The following is a 17,477-nucleotide window of genomic DNA, read 5'->3' as shown; positions in this document are numbered from 1 at the left end:
AGGCAGCCAGATATTTCATGTTCTGAGGCCTGCAAGGGAAATGAGGGCTGAACCATGTACTCATCAAGACTGCATTTGAATTATCCATCTCATTAGCGCAGAGAACATTTCTGAGTACATCTCCAGGAACAGAAAAAAAAATAGTTTTGAGGAAAGATTGTTTAAACTCGTGTTTCTTTTCTTTTTGGAACAAAGTGAGATGGAGGGAAATTAGGTTATTTGATAAATTATGAGGGATTTGGAAAGAGTAACAATAAATGATCTATATCCATTTGTGATGGAGCTAGAAAATCAGCAAGCATCAACCAAAACCTAGTGGTTGGAAGATGTGAGGAGCGATGAGGAGAATATTTTTCATCCAGAGAGAAATTCTTGGCTGTGTGTTTGAAGGGCTCTCATATTCAGAGTTTCAAATATAGTGCAGGGAACTCTTTCCCCATTGGCAAGGACATGACCGTCACCTTTTATCTCAATTATTTTATGATTCCATCTCCAAGTGGCAATAAATGTCAGGAGATATATACAGAAATGCTGTAATTTCCCTGCAAATTCTAGACAATATATTCCAGAACCAAATTAGATTTATTATTGAGCCAGATATAATAAATTGCCTAACAGTATATGAAAGTTTATCCAATAGCAATTATTATCAAAGTGACAGAGAAAATTTGAGGATTTAAAATGTCTTCTGTTCTGATCTGGCTGGAAGTTCCATTTTCAGTCAAGACATCCTTTGCTCGAGTTCAAACGGAGAGTCATTTATTTTGCATAGTGTAATTAAAGCACCCCAATGAAAAGTATAGGGCCTGTCCCACTTGGGGATCATTTACGTGTCATTTACGTGACAGGCCGGCAGTGACTAACGAGCGACATTCGCGCAAAAATCGTCTAGCAGTACGACAGTCGCTCTGTGAGGATTCAGCATCACATTCTCAATTAGCTTGTAGTTTGTCCTGAGATCCAGACATTAAACCCATCTTCAAGGTCACAGACTATACTCTCTTCCTTCCAATACCTTCATCCTGACACTGATCCAAGTTCCGTTCACCTTCACCCTATCTCTGGAACCAAAGTTTTGTATGCAGAACTTGACCACAAAAGGATAAATCATCTAGTTTCCTTCGAGAGCCAAATGTGCCTCAGCACCAAGAGCCCTCTCAACTCCACACCCCTTCCAACACTCCTCAGTGTCTCCTGCAAGAGTCAGTGATTATTTTTTACTGGATACTACTGTGATTCTGCTTGGTGCTTTGTGGAGTTCTCCAAAGTTTCCAAAGTTCGCAGGTTGTGATTTGCAGGCTTCGAGTTGAAATACCGATTCGATTTAAAATTGTGCAAAAACCAGTTCCTGCAGAGACGGGTGCACTACTCAACAAAATAAAGCAAGATTAAAGGAATTCTACAGATGCTGGGAGGAAATAAAGGTACATCCTATGAAGGGAAAGCCAAAGAGATTACATGTACTTAAAAGTAACAGGGTGACTCGCGAGACAATAGTGCCCCTCAGAAACCAAAGTGGTCATCTCCTAGTGAAGCAGCAGAAGGTGCTCAAAGTCCATCATGGGTATTTCTCCTCTGTTTTTACAGTGGAGAAAGACATGAAGACTGGGGAACTTGGTACAGCTAATGGAAGTGGCTTGAAGGTAATCAGTATTATGGTTGAAGATTTTTCTGAACGTGAGAATTTCATCGTTCCGTTCTGGTTCGTATGGCAATAAACCAACTCTTGACTCGACTCCTAAGGCACATGTTGGTTGACAAATCTCCTGGGCCCAACCAGATATATCTGAGGACACTGTTGGAAGCTAGAGAATAAATTGCAGGTGACCTGGTTGAGATACTTCCATACTGCCCTCTGCTTACTATCATCAAGCCAATTTTGGATCAAATCAGCCAGCTTATCATGTGAACCAGTCTGCCATGCATCAAATCACAATATCTGGAGGGCATTTGTAAGACAGTAACCTCTGCCCAAAGAACCCCATGAAAACTTTTAATACCTTCCATTTTAATGCCTTGTACCTCCTAGACATAACTGTGCAACTCATGATGCAATGCGATATGAAACTGTTTAAATACTCATTTAATCTAACATCAGAATTCTAATTTTCACTTTCAATTTCACTCTTAGAACTTTTGATTAAACATTATTTTGATGAATAAATAATGTCATTTTATTTATAATGTTTAGCAGCCTGAATTTGTAGTAATACGAAGATGATTTCATTAAGATGAATCACATTAACGCCCAACTTCAAGTGACCTCACAGAACCTTTTCTAATGCGTTGGATGCAAAAGTTTAAGATTTCCTGGAGCAGCCAGAAAAAAAACATGCATGGTGCATATAAAAAAGTTATCAAGATTGTTAAGAATATTTATTTCGTTTTTATACCTTGCAGATACATTTCTTCACCTTCTGCAAACATCTCCTCGCACCTGACACATCTTGCACAGTCTGGATGATAATGTTTTTCTCCCGCCTAGAAGAAAGAGAGGTTTGAATGATTGATTTTATGAGAATATTCAGGTTCTGTCGATTGATTCAATTGTCAAATATTAATATTCAGAAAATATCAACATGTATATTTCATCACAGTTTCAGCAACTGCTGCTATCAATCTTTTATTAAATGTGGTGCCTAATTGGGCACATTTCATCGCCACACCCTTCCACACGTCAGAAATATATCTAAGGATAAATATGATTTTCAATCTAGTTTGTTATGCTCCGCCTACTCTGGTCTGTACTACCCCAAAGCCATCCGTTGATTAGTGCAGGTGTCAGGGGTTATGGGGAGAAGGCAGGGGAATGGGGTTAGGAGGGAGAGATAGGTCAGCCATGATTGAATGGCAGGGTAGACTTGATGGGCCAAATGGCCTAATTCTGCTCCTATCACATGGCCTTATGACCATCCTTGTCAATTGCCACACAAATTTTAGCACTATCTTCTTCGATCCCGACGACGGGTGCTGTCTGTACGGAGTTTGTACGTTCTCCTCGTGACCTGTGTGGGTTTTCTCCGAGATCTTTGATCTCCTCCCACACTCCAAAGGCGTGCAGGTTTGTAGGCTAATTGGCATGGAAAATGTAAAAATTGTCCCTAGTGTGTGTAGGATAGTGTTAATGTGTGGGGATCCCTAGACGGCGCGGACCCGGTGGGCCGAAGGGCCTGTTTTCCACTAAACTAAACTAAAGGGCCAAGAATAAGATGCAACTGAGAAATATCAAGCATTCCCTAAAAATGTAGGTTTCAGTAAAACCTGTTGATATTTTCTCAAATCTACTGGCATTCATATTACCACTTTATTTATTTTGTCGACTTCCTCCAACATTAGAAACCTCCCAAGTGCTTTGAAGACCCTTTTATTAATGACAGTTTTAAATTTATTGTAATGTTAATTATGAATTTATCTGTGCTATAGATATAGAATCATACAGTGATACACCATGAAATCAGGCCTTTCGACCCAGCTTGCTGGTTAGTTAGCAGTCTTGTTGTGCGTGGCCCCTTGGGCAAGAGTGACCATAATATGGTTGAGTTCTTCATTAGGATGGAGAGTGACATTGTTAATTCAGAAACAAGGGTCCTGAATTTCAAGAAAGGTAACTTTGAGGGTATGAGATGTGAATTGACCAAGATAGACTGGCAATTGATTCTTAAAGGGTTGACGGTGGATATGCAATGGAAGGCATTTAAAGACTGCATGGATGAACTACAACAATTGTTCATCCCAGTTTGGCAAAAAAAAAATCAGGGAAAGTAGTGCATCCGTGGATAACAGAGGAAATCAGGGATAGTATCAAAACCAAAGATGAAGCATACAAATTAGCCAGAAAAAGCAGCCTACCAGAGGACTGTGAGAAATTCAGAGTCCAGCAGAGGAGGACAAAGGGCTTAATTAGGAAAGGGAAAATAGATTATGAAAGAAAATTGGCAGGGAACATAAAAACTGACTGCAAAAGTTTTTATAGATATGTGAAGAGAAAAAGATTAGTTAAAACAAATATAGGTCCCTTGCAGTCAGAAACAGGTGAATTGATCATGGGGAACAAGGACATGGCAGACCAATTGAATAACTACTTTGGTTCTTTCTTCACTAAGGAAGACATAAATAATCTGTCGGAAATAGCAGGGGACCGGGGGTCAAATGAGATGGAGGAAACTGAGAGAAATCAGGTTAGCTGGGAAGTGGTGTTAGGTAAATTGAATGGATTAAAGGCCGATAAATCCCCAGGGCCAGATAGGCTGCATCCCAGTGTACTTAAGGAAGTAGCCCCAGAAATAGTGGATGCATTAGTGATAATTTTTCAAAACTCTTTAGATTCTGGAGTAGTTCCTGAGGATTGGAGGGTAGCTAATATAACCCCACTTTTTAAAAAGGGAGGGAGATAGAAAACAGGGAATTACAGACCAGTTAGTCTAACATCGGTAATGGGGAAACTGCTAGAATCAGTTATTAAAGATGGGATAGCAGCACATTTGGAAAGTGGTGAAATCATTGGACAAAGTCAGCATGGATTTATGAAAGGTAAATCATGTCGGACAAATCTTATATAATTTTTCGAGACTGTAACTAGTAGAGTGGATAAGGGAGAACCAGTGGATGTGTTATATCTGGACTTTCAGAAGGCTTTTGACAAGGTCCCACATAAGAGATCAGTATACAAACTTAAAGCACACGGTATTGGGGGTTCAGTATTGATGTGGATAGGGAACTGGCTGGCAGACAGGAAGCAAAGAGTATGAGTAAACTGATCTTTTTCAAAATGGCAGGCAGTGACTAGTGGGGTACCGCAAGGCTCAGTGCTGGGACCCCAGCTATTTACAATATATATTAATGATTTGGACGAGGGAATTGAATGCAACATCTCCAAGTTTGCGGATAACACACAGCTGGGGGGCAGTGTTAGCTGTGAGGAGGATGCTAGGAGGCTGCAAGGTGACTTGGATAGGCTGGGTGAGTGGGCAAATGCATGGCAGATGCAGTATAATGTGGAGTTCCTATAAATGTGAGGTGGTCCAATTTGGTGGCAAAAACAGGAAAGTAGACTATTATCTGAATGGTGGCCGATTAACATAGAAACATAGAAAGTAGGTGCGAGAGCAGACCACCAGGCCCATCGAGCCCGCACCGCCATTCGCTCATGGCTGAACACTAAACAGACACACTTACCCACAAACAGTAGACACAAGACACAGAACACAAGACACTACACACCCCTTTATACCGCTATCACCCCTCTCCACCCCAAGAACCTCGTGATCTCCTGGGGGAGGCAAAAAACCGGATAAAAACCCAGGTCCAATTCGGGAAAAAAAACCGGGAAATTCCTCTCCGACCCCAATCTAGGCGATCGACACTTGTCCAGGAGATCACTCAGGTCTTACTATACTAACCATACCTAGGTCCATATCCCTGCCCTCTCCCCGTAGCCCCTTATCCCCTTGGCAGCTAAAAAAAACATCTATTTTAGTCTTAAATATATTTAAAGTTTCTGCTTCCACTGCTCCCTGGGGCAGTGAATTCCATAAATTAACCACCCTCTGGGTGAAGAAGTTCTTCCTCATCTCAGTTTTAAAAGAGCCCCCCCTTATTCTGCAACTATGTCCCCTAGTTCTAGTTTCCCCGATCATTGGGAACATCCTCGGTGCATCCACCCGATCAAGGCCCCTCACGATCTTATATGTTTCAATGAGATCGCCTCTCATTCTTCTAAACTCCAAAGAGTAGAGTTCCAGCCTACTTAACCTTTCCTCATATGTCAATCCCCTCATTGCAGGAATTAATCTTGTAAACCTTCGCTGCACTGCCTCCAGGGCTAGTACATCCTTTCTTAAGTATGGACCCCAGAACTGTACACAGTATTCCAAATGTGGTCTCACTAATACTGTGTACAGCTGCAGCAAGACCTCCGTGTTTTTATACTCAATCCCCCTAGCAATAAAGGCAAAAACTCCATTGGCCTTCCTGATTGCTTGCTGCACCTGCATACTAACTTTCAGTGATTCATGTACTAATACCCCTAGATCCCTTTGCGTTGCATTACAACGCAGCTCTTCTTCATTTAGAAAATAACTTGCCCTATCATTTTTTTTCCCAAAGTGAATGACTTCACATTTATTAGTATTAAATTTCATCTGCCAAGTTGTTGCCCACTCACCTAGCTTATCTATATCCTTTTGCAGACTCTTCCTATCCTCCTCATCCCCTACTTTTGCTCCCATTTTTGTATCGTCCGCAAATTTTGATATATTACACTTGGTTCCCTCCTCCAAATCATTTATATAAATTGTGAACAACTGGGGTCCCAGCACCGACCCTTGCGGAACCCCGCTAGTTACCGGTTGCCATCCCGAGTATGAACCATTTATCCCCACTCTCTGCTTCCTATTTGTTAGCCAATCCTCTACCCATGCTAATATATTACCCCCAATCCCATAATTTTTTATTTTTAGCAATAGTCTCTTATGTGGCACCTTGTCAAAAGCCTTTTGGAAGTCCAAGTATACCACATCCACCGGTTCCCCTTTATCCACCCGGGTTGTTACTTCCTCAAAGAATTCGAGCAGATTCGTTAAACAGGACTTCCCCTTCACAAAACCATGTTGGTTCTGTCCGATGAAGTCATGTTTATCCAAGTGCCCCGTTAGTGTTTCTTTAATAATTGTCTCTAACATTTTACCCACCACCGATGTTAGACTAACCGGTCTATAGTTACCCGCCTTCTGTTTACTTCCTTTTTTAAATATAGGTGTTACATTGGCCATTTTCCAATCCACTGGGACCGTTCCTGCCTCCAGGGAGTTTTGGAAAATTATCACCAATGCATCCACAATCCCCACCGCTATCTCCCTCAAGACCCTTGGATGTAATCCATCAGGCCCAGGGGATTTATCCTCCTTCAGTCTCATCAATTTCCCTAATACCACCTCCTTGGTGATCTTAATAGTATTAAGCTCCTCCATTCCTACCGCCCCCTGTTTATCCAGCGTTGGAATATTTTTTGTGTCTTCCATGGTGAAGACTGATACAAAATACTCGTTTAATGCCTTTGCCATTTCCATGTTCCCCACCAACAACTCTCCAGTCTCACCCTCCAATGGACCAACGTTCACCTTAGCCACCCTTTTTCTTTTTATATAGCTATAAAAACTCTTACTATTAGTTTTTATGTTGTTCGCTAAATTCCTTTCATAGTCTATTTTCCCCGTCTTAATTAATCTCTTAGTTATTTTTTGCTGACCTTTAAATGCTTCCCAATCCTCTACCCTCCCACTATCTCTGGCTACCTTATATGCCCTTGCCTTCAGCCGAATACTATCCTTTATAGTTTTACTGAGCCATGGCTGACTGTTCTTACCCTTACCCCTTTTTTTCTTCATAGGAATAAATTTTTCTTGAAGGTTATACAGTATACCCTTAAACGTACACCACTGCTCATGTACCGTCTTATTCTTGAGTCTGCTATCCCAGTCAACTTTGATCAGCTCAGTCCTCATACCTTCATAATCCCCCTTATTTAGACTAAGCACCCTAGCCTGAGTTTCAACCTGCTCCCCTTCTATTTGAATATGGAATTCGACCATATTGTGGTCACTTGTTCCCAACGAGTCCCTAACTATGACATTTTTAATTAATCCTGCTTCATTACACAGGACCAGATCCAAGATTGCCTCCCCCCTTGTCGGTTCTGTGACATACTGTTCTAGGAACCCGTCTCTAATACTTTCTATAAACTCTTCCTCTAGTCTACCCTGCCCAGTTTGGTTTGCCCAATTAATATGAAAATTGAAGTCCCCCATGATTACAGCAGTTCCCTTTAGATTAGGAAAAGGGGAGATGCAACGAGACCTGGGTGTCATGGTACACCAGTCATTGAAAGTAGACATGCAGGTGCAGCAGGCAGTGAAGAAAGTGAATGGTATGTTAGCATTCATATCAAAAGGATTTGAGTATAGGAGCAGAAAGGTTCTACTGCAGTTGTACAGGGTCTTGGTGAGACCACAGCTGGAGTCTTGCGTACAGTTTTGGTCTCCAAATCTGAGGAAGGACATTATTGCCATAGAGGGAATGCAGAGAAGGTTCACCAGACTGATTCCTGGGATGTCAGGACTGTCTTATGAAGAAAGACTGGATAGCCTAGGCTTGTACTCGCTAGAATTTAGAAGATTGAGGGGGGATCTTATAGAAACTTACAACATTCTTAACGGGTTGGACAGGCTAGATGCAGGAAGATTGTTCTCGATGTTGGTGAAGTCCAGAACAAGGGGTCACAGTTCAAGGATAAGGGGGAAATCTTTCAGGACCGAGATGAGGAAAACATTTTTCACACAGAGAGTGGTGAATCTCTGGAATTCTCTGCCACAGAAGGTAGTTGAGGCCAGTTCGTTGGCTATATTTAAGAGGGAGTTAGATGTGGCCCTTGTGGCTAAAGGGATCAGGGGGTATGGAGAGAAGGCTGGTACAGGATACTGAGTTGGATGATCAGCCATGATCATATTGAATGGCGGTGCAGGCTCGAAGGGCCAAATGGCCTACTCCTGCACCTATTTTCTATGTTTCTATGTTGCTCATGCTGTCCAAGGTGCCCCATCTATATTAATCCCACCTGCCCGCATTTGGCCCAAATCCTTTTAAACCACATCCTCTGGTTCGTGTTTCCCCTACTCTGTGCACCTACCCTGTCTATTCCCCTCTTTATCTTATAAACCTCCATAAGATCTTCCTGTCTGAGAGATACCCGACATGTTAATGCTGGAAGTAATGCTGGGAAGGAAGCTGGCTGACCTGAAGGTGGAAGAACACCCTCTAAAAGAACATGAGCCATGCAAAGGGAGGAAAATAATTATCTCATGAAACATATTGAGGCTGTTGAAAAGGGAAATAAGAACAACCATGTTCTAAGAATATTGAGCTGTTAAGATAAACTTGTCACTTTGATTTGCTGGTGACCTATAGACTTGAAAGGAATGTGACGAAGTGAGTTCATATTATCAAGCATGAAATCAATATGCAAGTAAACAGTTTGTTTGAAATGACGTGGCTGGGAAGAACTATAGGTAGATAGACACAAAGAGCTGGAGTATTTCTGGAGCATCTCTGGAAAAAAGGCATGGATGACATTTCGGGTCGAGACCCTTCTTCAGACTCTGATTCTGAAGAAAGGTCTCCACCCGAAACATCACCTATTCCTTTTCTCCAGAGTTCCTGTCTGACCCGCTGAGTTACTCCAGCTTTTAGTGTCTACCTTCAGTTTAAACCAGCATCTGCAGTTCCTTACTACTCAAGAACTACAGGTATTTCTGAAAGAAATGCCCCGTATAATCTATGATTCCCAGAGAGGATTACTTCCAGCATGAAGTATAATTGTGTTCAGCTACAGTACTCCTGCTAACATAACCTCAAGTGGAAAAATGAACAATGATTCCCAGTTCAACATTTAGACAGAAATGTTAGGCAGGTACATGGTTAGGGCAGGTTTGGGCGATTATGGACCAAGCGCAGGCAAGTGGGACTAGTGTAGCTGAAACATTGTTGGCCGGTGTGGACGAGTTGGGCTGAAGGGCCTGTTTCCACGTTGTATAACTCTATGAATCTATTCCCTCATCCCATTTTGTATATCTGAAAAAAAAAACAGGAATGTTGTATAAAGAGGATAAGGGATGAGAAAGAAAGACAGAAGAAAAAACAGTAAAATAAAACAATAAGCACTGAAGAAGGGTTTCGACCTGAAACGTTGCCTATTTTCTTCACTCCATAGGTGCTGCCTCACCCGCTGATTTTCTCCAGCAATTTTGTCTACCTTCGATTTTCCAGCATCTGCAGTTCCTTCTTAAACAATCACACAATATTTATTCTTACCTCCAATACTCTGCCAGTAATAAATTTTGTGCAGCGTTCACATTTGATTCCAAACTGGGAATGATAATCAGCCTCACAGTAAGGATTCCCATCTCTGCAAAAGGGATATTTTATGATTATGCCATTTGTATTTGCAAATCAGGCGGTAAGAGAATAATTCAAACAAGTGGTGAAATGCAACCTCGCAAACCCACACGTCAGCCATGCTGGCCAATTATATTCCCCTTATGCAATTTAAAAAGGCTAAGTAAATTATTGCTGAACCTTGCAGAATATGTTGACATAAAATTATTGACACTAACTACAAGAAAGCAAACTCGGATGTAACGTTGAGGCTCTATCGGGCGCTGGTAAGGCCAGTATTTGGAATATTGTGAGCAATCTTGGGCACCATATCTGAGGAAGGATGTGTTGGCTCCGGAGAGGGTCCATGGGAGGTTTACAAGAATGATCCCAAGAATGAGTAGATTAACCAATGATGAGCACTGGGCCTGTACTTGCTGGAGTTCAGAGCAAGTGAGGGGGAACTCATTGAAACATACAGTATAGTGAAAGGCCTGGATAGAGTGCATGTGGAGAGGATGTTTCCACTAGTGGGAGAGTCTACGAGTAGAGGTCTTAGCCTCAGAATTAAAGGATATTCCTTTAAGAAAGAGATAAGGAGAAATTTATTTTGTCAGAGGTGGTGAATCTGTGGGAATTTTTACCACCGAAGGCTGTGGAGGCCAAGTCAATGGATATTTTTAAGGCAGAGATAGATACATTTTTGGTTAGTGCGGGTGTCAGGCCAAGTCAGTGGATATTATTAAGGCAGAGATAAGATAGTACAAATTGTCAGAGGTTATGGGGAGAGGGCAGGAGAATGGGGTTAGGAGGGAGAGATAGATCAGCTACGATTGAATGGCGGAGTAGACATGATAGACCAAATGGCTTAATTTAATTCCTATCGCTTATGACCTTATAAATATTTTTTGGCATGTTGACCAATGACAAAGCCATTGTCTACTTCCAGAAATGGATTCATCAGTTTATTATCTGCATCAAACAGAATGGATTCCTTCTTCGCTTTCAGCCAACATGGTGGACATTGCATCACTAAATACCTTCCATTTCCAGATAAAAATTGAGTTTTGAAATTCAATCTCAGGATTATTGTTATTCATGAGTTATTTTTCTTTCATCTTTAATCCACGGGAAAACTTTTGAAGATCAAACAGACCTCAGCACTTGTGCGTGCAGCTGCAAAAATCTAGCAAATGTTTATTACACAATATATACTTGAAAACTAAGCTTATGTGACGCACTGAATATATAGCTGGCAATAAAACCTACTTTAATGATAGCACTGAAAATCTGTAGCAAGCTCAGTTGCAAAACCTGGAAAGTTTAAAGATTTGAAGAGTAAGAGTAAGGCAATAATGCACAATCTTATTGTGCTGCTGTTTTACATTAACAACTCTCCAACAAGCGTGTGGGAAAAAGAGGTGGGAGAAATTAATTATCCTCAGAAAGATTTTCATTGTATGTGAGTAATACTGGACACGGTGAAGGTGATTTTCAATTTCATCTGGCAGTAATCTAGTGCAGCAGATCATTGGATAATCGTAGATAGACACAAAATGCTGGAATAACTCAGGCAGCATCTCTGGAGAGAATGAATGGGTGACATTTCAGGTTGGGTCCCTTCTTCAGACTCTCAGACTCTCGACCCGAAACATCACCCATTCCTTCTCTCCAGTGCTGCCTATCCCACTGAGTTACTCCAGCATTTTGTGCCTATCTTCGTTTTTAACCAGCACCTGCAGTTTTTCCTACACATTGGAAAATCATAGATTGAACTCAGGGTGGTTTATGTAACATGGGCCATCCATTTCTCCAGTTTGCCATCCACACCATTGCATCAAAAATTAACCTCAATAAATGTGTTACTTCTTAGTACAATGTTCCTTTTAATGTGGTCCATGTAGTTCGCTTGTAAATCTGTGCCACATCTGGGCCTTTCACCACTTACACCAGCTTGATTTTACCCATTGTACCCATCCTCTTCACTTTATTAATCTTAATTGAGTATATACATCAAATCTACTACCCATTAATATTTGACAATATTACATAGAACTGTACAGCACAGGAATGGGCCTTTTGGCCCACAATGTTTGTGTCAAACATGATGCCAAGTCAAACAGATCCTATCTGCCTGCACATGATCCATATCCCTCTATTCCCTGCACTTCTATGTGCCTGTCTACAGTAAAAGTCTCTTAAACGCCACTATCATATCTGCCTCCACCACCACCCCTTGCAGTGCATTCCAGGTCCACACTGCTCTCTGTGTAAATAAACTTGCCCTGCATATCTTCATTACATTTCCACCTCTCACATTGCCTATCTCCTTCGCTCCATAGATGCTGCTGCACCCGCTGAGTTTCTCCAGCATTTTTGTGTACCTTCGATTTTCCAGCATCTGCAGTTCCTTCTTAAACAGCTATGCTCTCTGGTGTTGCACATTTCCACCTTAGGAAACTGGTTCGGACTGTCTACCCTATCGTTGCCACATAATTTGATGTACTTCTGTCGATTCTCCCCTGAAACTCCAACGTTCCTGAGAAACCAATCCAAGTCTGTCCAGCCTCTCCCTGTAGCTGGAACCCCCTAACCGAGACAGCATTTTGGCAAAACTCCTCTACACCTCTCTAAATGCTCCACATCCTTCCTGTAATGGGGCAACCAGAACTGCAGGCAATACTCCAAACGCAAACTTACCTACAGAGCTGCATCATGACTTACAGACTCTTATATTCAATGTCACTAGCAATGAAGGCAAGCATATCATACGTCTACTTTATCACACTATCTACTTGTGCTGCCTCCTTCAGTAAACTATGAACTTAGACTCCAAAATCCCTCTGCACATCAGTTCTGTAAAGGGTCTTGCCATTAACTATATACTTTTCTTATATTCCACTGAAGAGTTCATATCTGAAACATTAACTATGTCTGATGTATTACTGGATAATACATTGTATTATTTAGAAGAGTATAGAGAAGTTTTCAAAGGGGCTCATAAGATCGTGTGATAGGAGCAGAATTAGGCCATTCGGCCCATCAAGTCTACTCATGGCTGATCTATCTCTTCCTCTTAACTACATTCTCCTGCCTTCTCCCCATAATCTCTTAACACTTGAACTAATGACGATTCTATCTATCTCTGCCTTGAATATATCCGCTGACTTGGCCTGCATAGCCTTCTGTGACAAAGAATTTCACAGATTCACTACCCTCTGACTAATGAAAATCCTCTTCATCTCCTTCCTAAAAGAACATCCTTTAATTCTGAGGCTGACTTCTAGTCCCAGACTCTCCCACTAGTGGAAACAACCTCTCCACATCCACTCTATCCAAGTCTTTCACTATTCTGTACATTTCAATGCAGTCCCCCCCGTCGTTCTTTGTAACTCCAGCGAGTACAGGCCCAGTGCTGTCAATCGCTCATCTCTTTCAAGAGAGATTTAGATTTAGCTCTTAGGGCTGAAGGGAATCAAGGGATATATGGGAAAAAGCAGGAAACGGGGTTTGATTTTAGATGATCAGCTATGATCATATTGAATGGCAGTACTGGTTCGAAGGGCCAAAGGGCCTATTCCTGCACCTATTTTTCTATGTTTCTATATGTTAACTGACTAATTCCTGGGATCAATCTTGTAACCCTTCTCGGCAGAGCCAGCACATCCTTGCACAGATATGGTGCCCAAAATTGCTCACAATATTCCAAATGGGGCCTGACCAGCGCCTTCTAGAGCCTCAGCATTATATCCCTGTTTTTGTATACAAGCCCTCGTGAAATAAATGCTAGCATTGAGTTTGCTAACAGGAAGATTAAAACGCATGGGATCCTCGGAGACCTAGAGGTTTGTATTCAGAACTGACTTACTTATAGAAGTCAGAGTGTTATAGTTGTGGTGGATGGAGGTTATTCCGCCTGGAGTCTGTGACCAGTGGATTTCCGCAGGGATCTGTGCTGGGACCTCTGTTGAATGTGATACATAAAAATGACTTGGAAGCAAATGCAAATGGGTTGGCTATTTAGTTTGCAGACAGCACCAACATTGGTGGAGCTGTGGACAATGAGGGTAGGCTGTTAAAGTGTACAGTAGGAAACAGATTAGCTGTGGGAAATGGGTGGAGAATTGGTAGATGGAGTTTGTGGTGCAGCTCTTTGAGAGGTCAAATGCAAGTGGAAAGTAATGGCACCCTTAACTGGGGATAAGCTGTGGGCTGAGGAGCTTTATTCTACTGTTTCGTGACCCAAGTCACAGAACTGCATGACATTTTAACATATTGTGTAAAGCAATTATATAAGTCACCCCTGAAACTCGTCGTGAACAAGACTTGCACATTTTTATTAAATTAGAGAAAAAACTGAAAAATTTCGGGTATTTTTAGTCCAATCAAAGCACGTTTAACATTGAGTTGTCTGCCAGTTGGCCAATCACACGCTTTGTTTCAGGCTAGCACACATCATAGCTGAGAGGGCTTCACTGATGCCTGTTTTACTGGAGATTCCAATGAAGGTTCTTTGTCATGGAAACTTGCAGCAGGGTAATTGAATTTAGTGAGAAAAGCATTAAGAAATCTGAAAAGAGTGCAGCTCAGTGGATAGAAGTGGAAGAACGTCTTGAAAGGTAAAGTCTCTGCTGAGGTGCTGCAGTCAAACTTTGTGAATCAACAAACTGAAAGGTAAGATCTAAAGTCTGAATTTATGAAAAATTAATCTGTATGGACTTTAATTAATTTAATTGCACCGTTTATAATGTGAAAAAATGAGATTTGGAGGCTGTACATTCATCCATTCACTCATTCATTCACACTCATGCATTCCTTCATTCATACATTCATTCACTCATTCATTCATTCAATCATTCATTCATTCATTCAATCACCCATTCATTCATTCATTCACTCATTCATTCATTCACTCACTCATTCATTCATTCATTCACGCATTCACTCATTCACTCACTCATTCATGCATTCACTCACTCATTCAATCATTCACTTATTCATTCATTCATGAAGTTGCCTAAACTATATGTATCAATAACAAGGTAAATTAAACATTTTCACTAATGCCAGCTTGTTGTAGAGTAATTAGTCTTAATCATCTAATCTCGGAGCTGCCTGCGATAACTTACCGGGAAAAGGTGCTCCGAAAAGGTGGGCCTATATATTTAACATAGTGAAGCCGCGGTCTCAATTAAAAAGCGACCGATTCGCGAACGCGGAGCCGCGGATCTTCTCTGCGGGCGGGGGGGGGGGGGGGGTGTACATAGTGCCGTCCATAGCGGCCGTTTCCAGCAAAACGGAGGAATATATCTATCTGGCATATATATTGGTATAATAATATATTATATGCCTGACCCGCTGAGTTACTCCAGAACTTTGTTTCTAATGTCCACATATGAATCTTCTTACTCTGCATGCTCTCCAATGCAGTCATATATTTCTTATAGTGCAGTGACCAGGACTGCACACAATGTTCCAAGTGTTATTTATATCATGTTTTTTATACCTATACCTTTTATACCTATATTACTATCTGGAATGTATATAGGTATAATAAATATTATATTATTTATATTATTATATATATATATATTATTATACCTATATTACTACAGGTGCACAACCTTTTATCCGACAGCCTTGGGACCAGACACTTTTCGTAATTCAGAATTTGTCGGTCTTCGGAATGGAAATTTTTTTGCGTAGATTTTAATGGCTGGCTCAGTGGTAGAGTGCTCGGCTCATATCCGCAAGGTCGCGAGTTTGCGCCTTGATCCCGGCAGTTACTCCGTCGCGAGTTTGAGTCTTCAATGTAGGTTTTTTCTTGCAGAGTAAATGTTTGTTTGAAATGCAGTGTGTTGAATGAATTCCTCAATTTGTAAATGTGCCCGTAGCGTTGAATCACCTCCCGCACTCATGTCACCCTAGCGGGGCTACATGCCCTTAGGCGATCTAAGGTCGCGAGTTTGCGCCTCGATCCCGGCAGTTACTCGGTCGCGAGTTTGAGTCTTCAATGTAGTTTTTTCTTGCAGAATAAATGTTTGTATGAAATGCAGTGTAGGAGAGGTGTACTGACTGTGTGGGCAGAACTTTGGAAGTGATTGCCCACCAGTCTAAAAAGCCGCTGTGTCTCCCTGTCCATGGGATAGCAGGGGGCGATCAAACAGCACAATACCCCCCTCCCCCTCCAACTTCAGAGGAATCCGCTCCCCGATGGGCCGCTACGGCGACAAGTGGCAGTTTGCCCACAGCCCGAGCTGCGCCTCCTCATCCGCCACCCCAAGACTTACCTTGCACACATCAGGTTCTGCCCCTACGTATTCCTCTAGAGTTGGAGCGGGGCTGGGCTGGAGTTGCTGCTGGCTGTGGGTCTCTGGGATCTCCGTCCTTGCAGTGGGCCTGGGGGTCGCTGTCCCGTTGGTCCTGACGTCTCCGGCCACCCCCATGGACAGGAGCTGAGACTGGGAACTGTACCGCCCTTGCCCCCTCCCTCTGCAACTGCAAACAACCCCACTCTCCAGCAAGGGCGGTACAGTTCCCGGAGGATAGCAGGTGGCCGGAGACGTCAGGACCAACAGGAACCCGCTCCCCGATGGGCCCCTCTACGACGCACCGAGCTGCGCCCCCGTCATCCGCAACCCCATGTTCCTAGTAGGTGGGAGGAGGCTGGGCTGCTGCAGGCTGTGGGTCTCTGGGATCTCCGTGCTTGCGGTGGGCCTGGTGCTCGACGTCCAATTGGTCCTGACGTCTCCCGGTGACTCGCACCGATCTGCTGCCATCGCCGACGTGAAGACAGTACAAAGCCCCCGCGCCGGTGCAATGAGCGGGGAGCTGGAGAGGGGAGGGAAGGGGTCACACACATGGCCGGGAAGCAGAGGGTGTGTAGATGGGGGTGGTGACAGATGGGGCCAACAATGAGTGGAGAAAGACAGAAAACACCGACGTGCAAAGGAGACCTACAACAGTGCATGATCTCTCTCCCCGTGGCAGGTGACTGTCGCTGGGAAACTGAAGGGAGCGACAATCTGCTGCTGCCTCCCTGAGTTAAAGAGTTCCCACGGTAGACTCACGATACATAGGCGGCTAGCAGGGGATTCTTTCTTTTGAATCCCCGAATTACAATAATAAAAGACGAGATAAACGTGAAGTAAAACTTTGTAAACATAACCTGGGTGAGCTTTGGTGTGCAGACGACATCCTGGAAAACATGTCCGTGGTCTTCCAGTAAGCGATATTACCCTACCGGGAACTATACCCTCCCTTCTCTTTTATGAAGGGGATTTAGTTCCCTTTTTTTTCAGGACCCGACGCGAGTTGCCGCTGTTCACCTCGGCGGGCCGCCCTCGTGAACCGCTAATTCACCTTGTCCTTTGGATTCCTACTCTCTCCCGCGCAATGTAACCCCTCGGCTTCTCTTGTATGAAGGGGGATTTAGTTCCCCTTTTTTCGAGGAAGACGGGGGTGCAGCATGTCACATATGAGGGCCGCCCCGGTGCAATGTCCTGTCCTCCGGTCCCTGGGATAGCAGGGGGCCATCAACACAGCACAAA

At 42.8% G+C, this 17,477-nt stretch overlaps 1 protein-coding gene across 1 annotated transcript in view; it reads right to left on the bottom strand.

The window, feature by feature from the left end:
* LOC129697257 (actin-binding LIM protein 2-like) overlaps nucleotides 1–11,895 on the bottom strand; it is a 143,406-nt gene extending 131,511 nt beyond the window's left edge. The window contains exons 1-3 of the mRNA XM_055635654.1: nucleotides 11,876–11,895; nucleotides 9,865–9,958; nucleotides 2,394–2,481 (exon numbers count right to left, since the gene is read on the bottom strand). Of these exons, the coding sequence (XP_055491629.1) occupies nucleotides 2,394–2,481; nucleotides 9,865–9,958; nucleotides 11,876–11,895 (202 nt within the window). The remainder of the gene's footprint in view (nucleotides 1–2,393; nucleotides 2,482–9,864; nucleotides 9,959–11,875) is intronic.
* Nucleotides 11,896–17,477: the final 5,582 nt, after the last annotated feature.

Source organism: Leucoraja erinacea, chromosome 1, assembly GCF_028641065.1.
Source record: "Leucoraja erinacea ecotype New England chromosome 1, Leri_hhj_1, whole genome shotgun sequence".
Classification (NCBI taxonomy): Eukaryota; Metazoa; Chordata; class Chondrichthyes; order Rajiformes; family Rajidae; genus Leucoraja; species Leucoraja erinaceus.
Note: the sequence above shows the minus strand (reverse complement) of the source record. Positions and strands in the feature narration are given on the sequence as shown.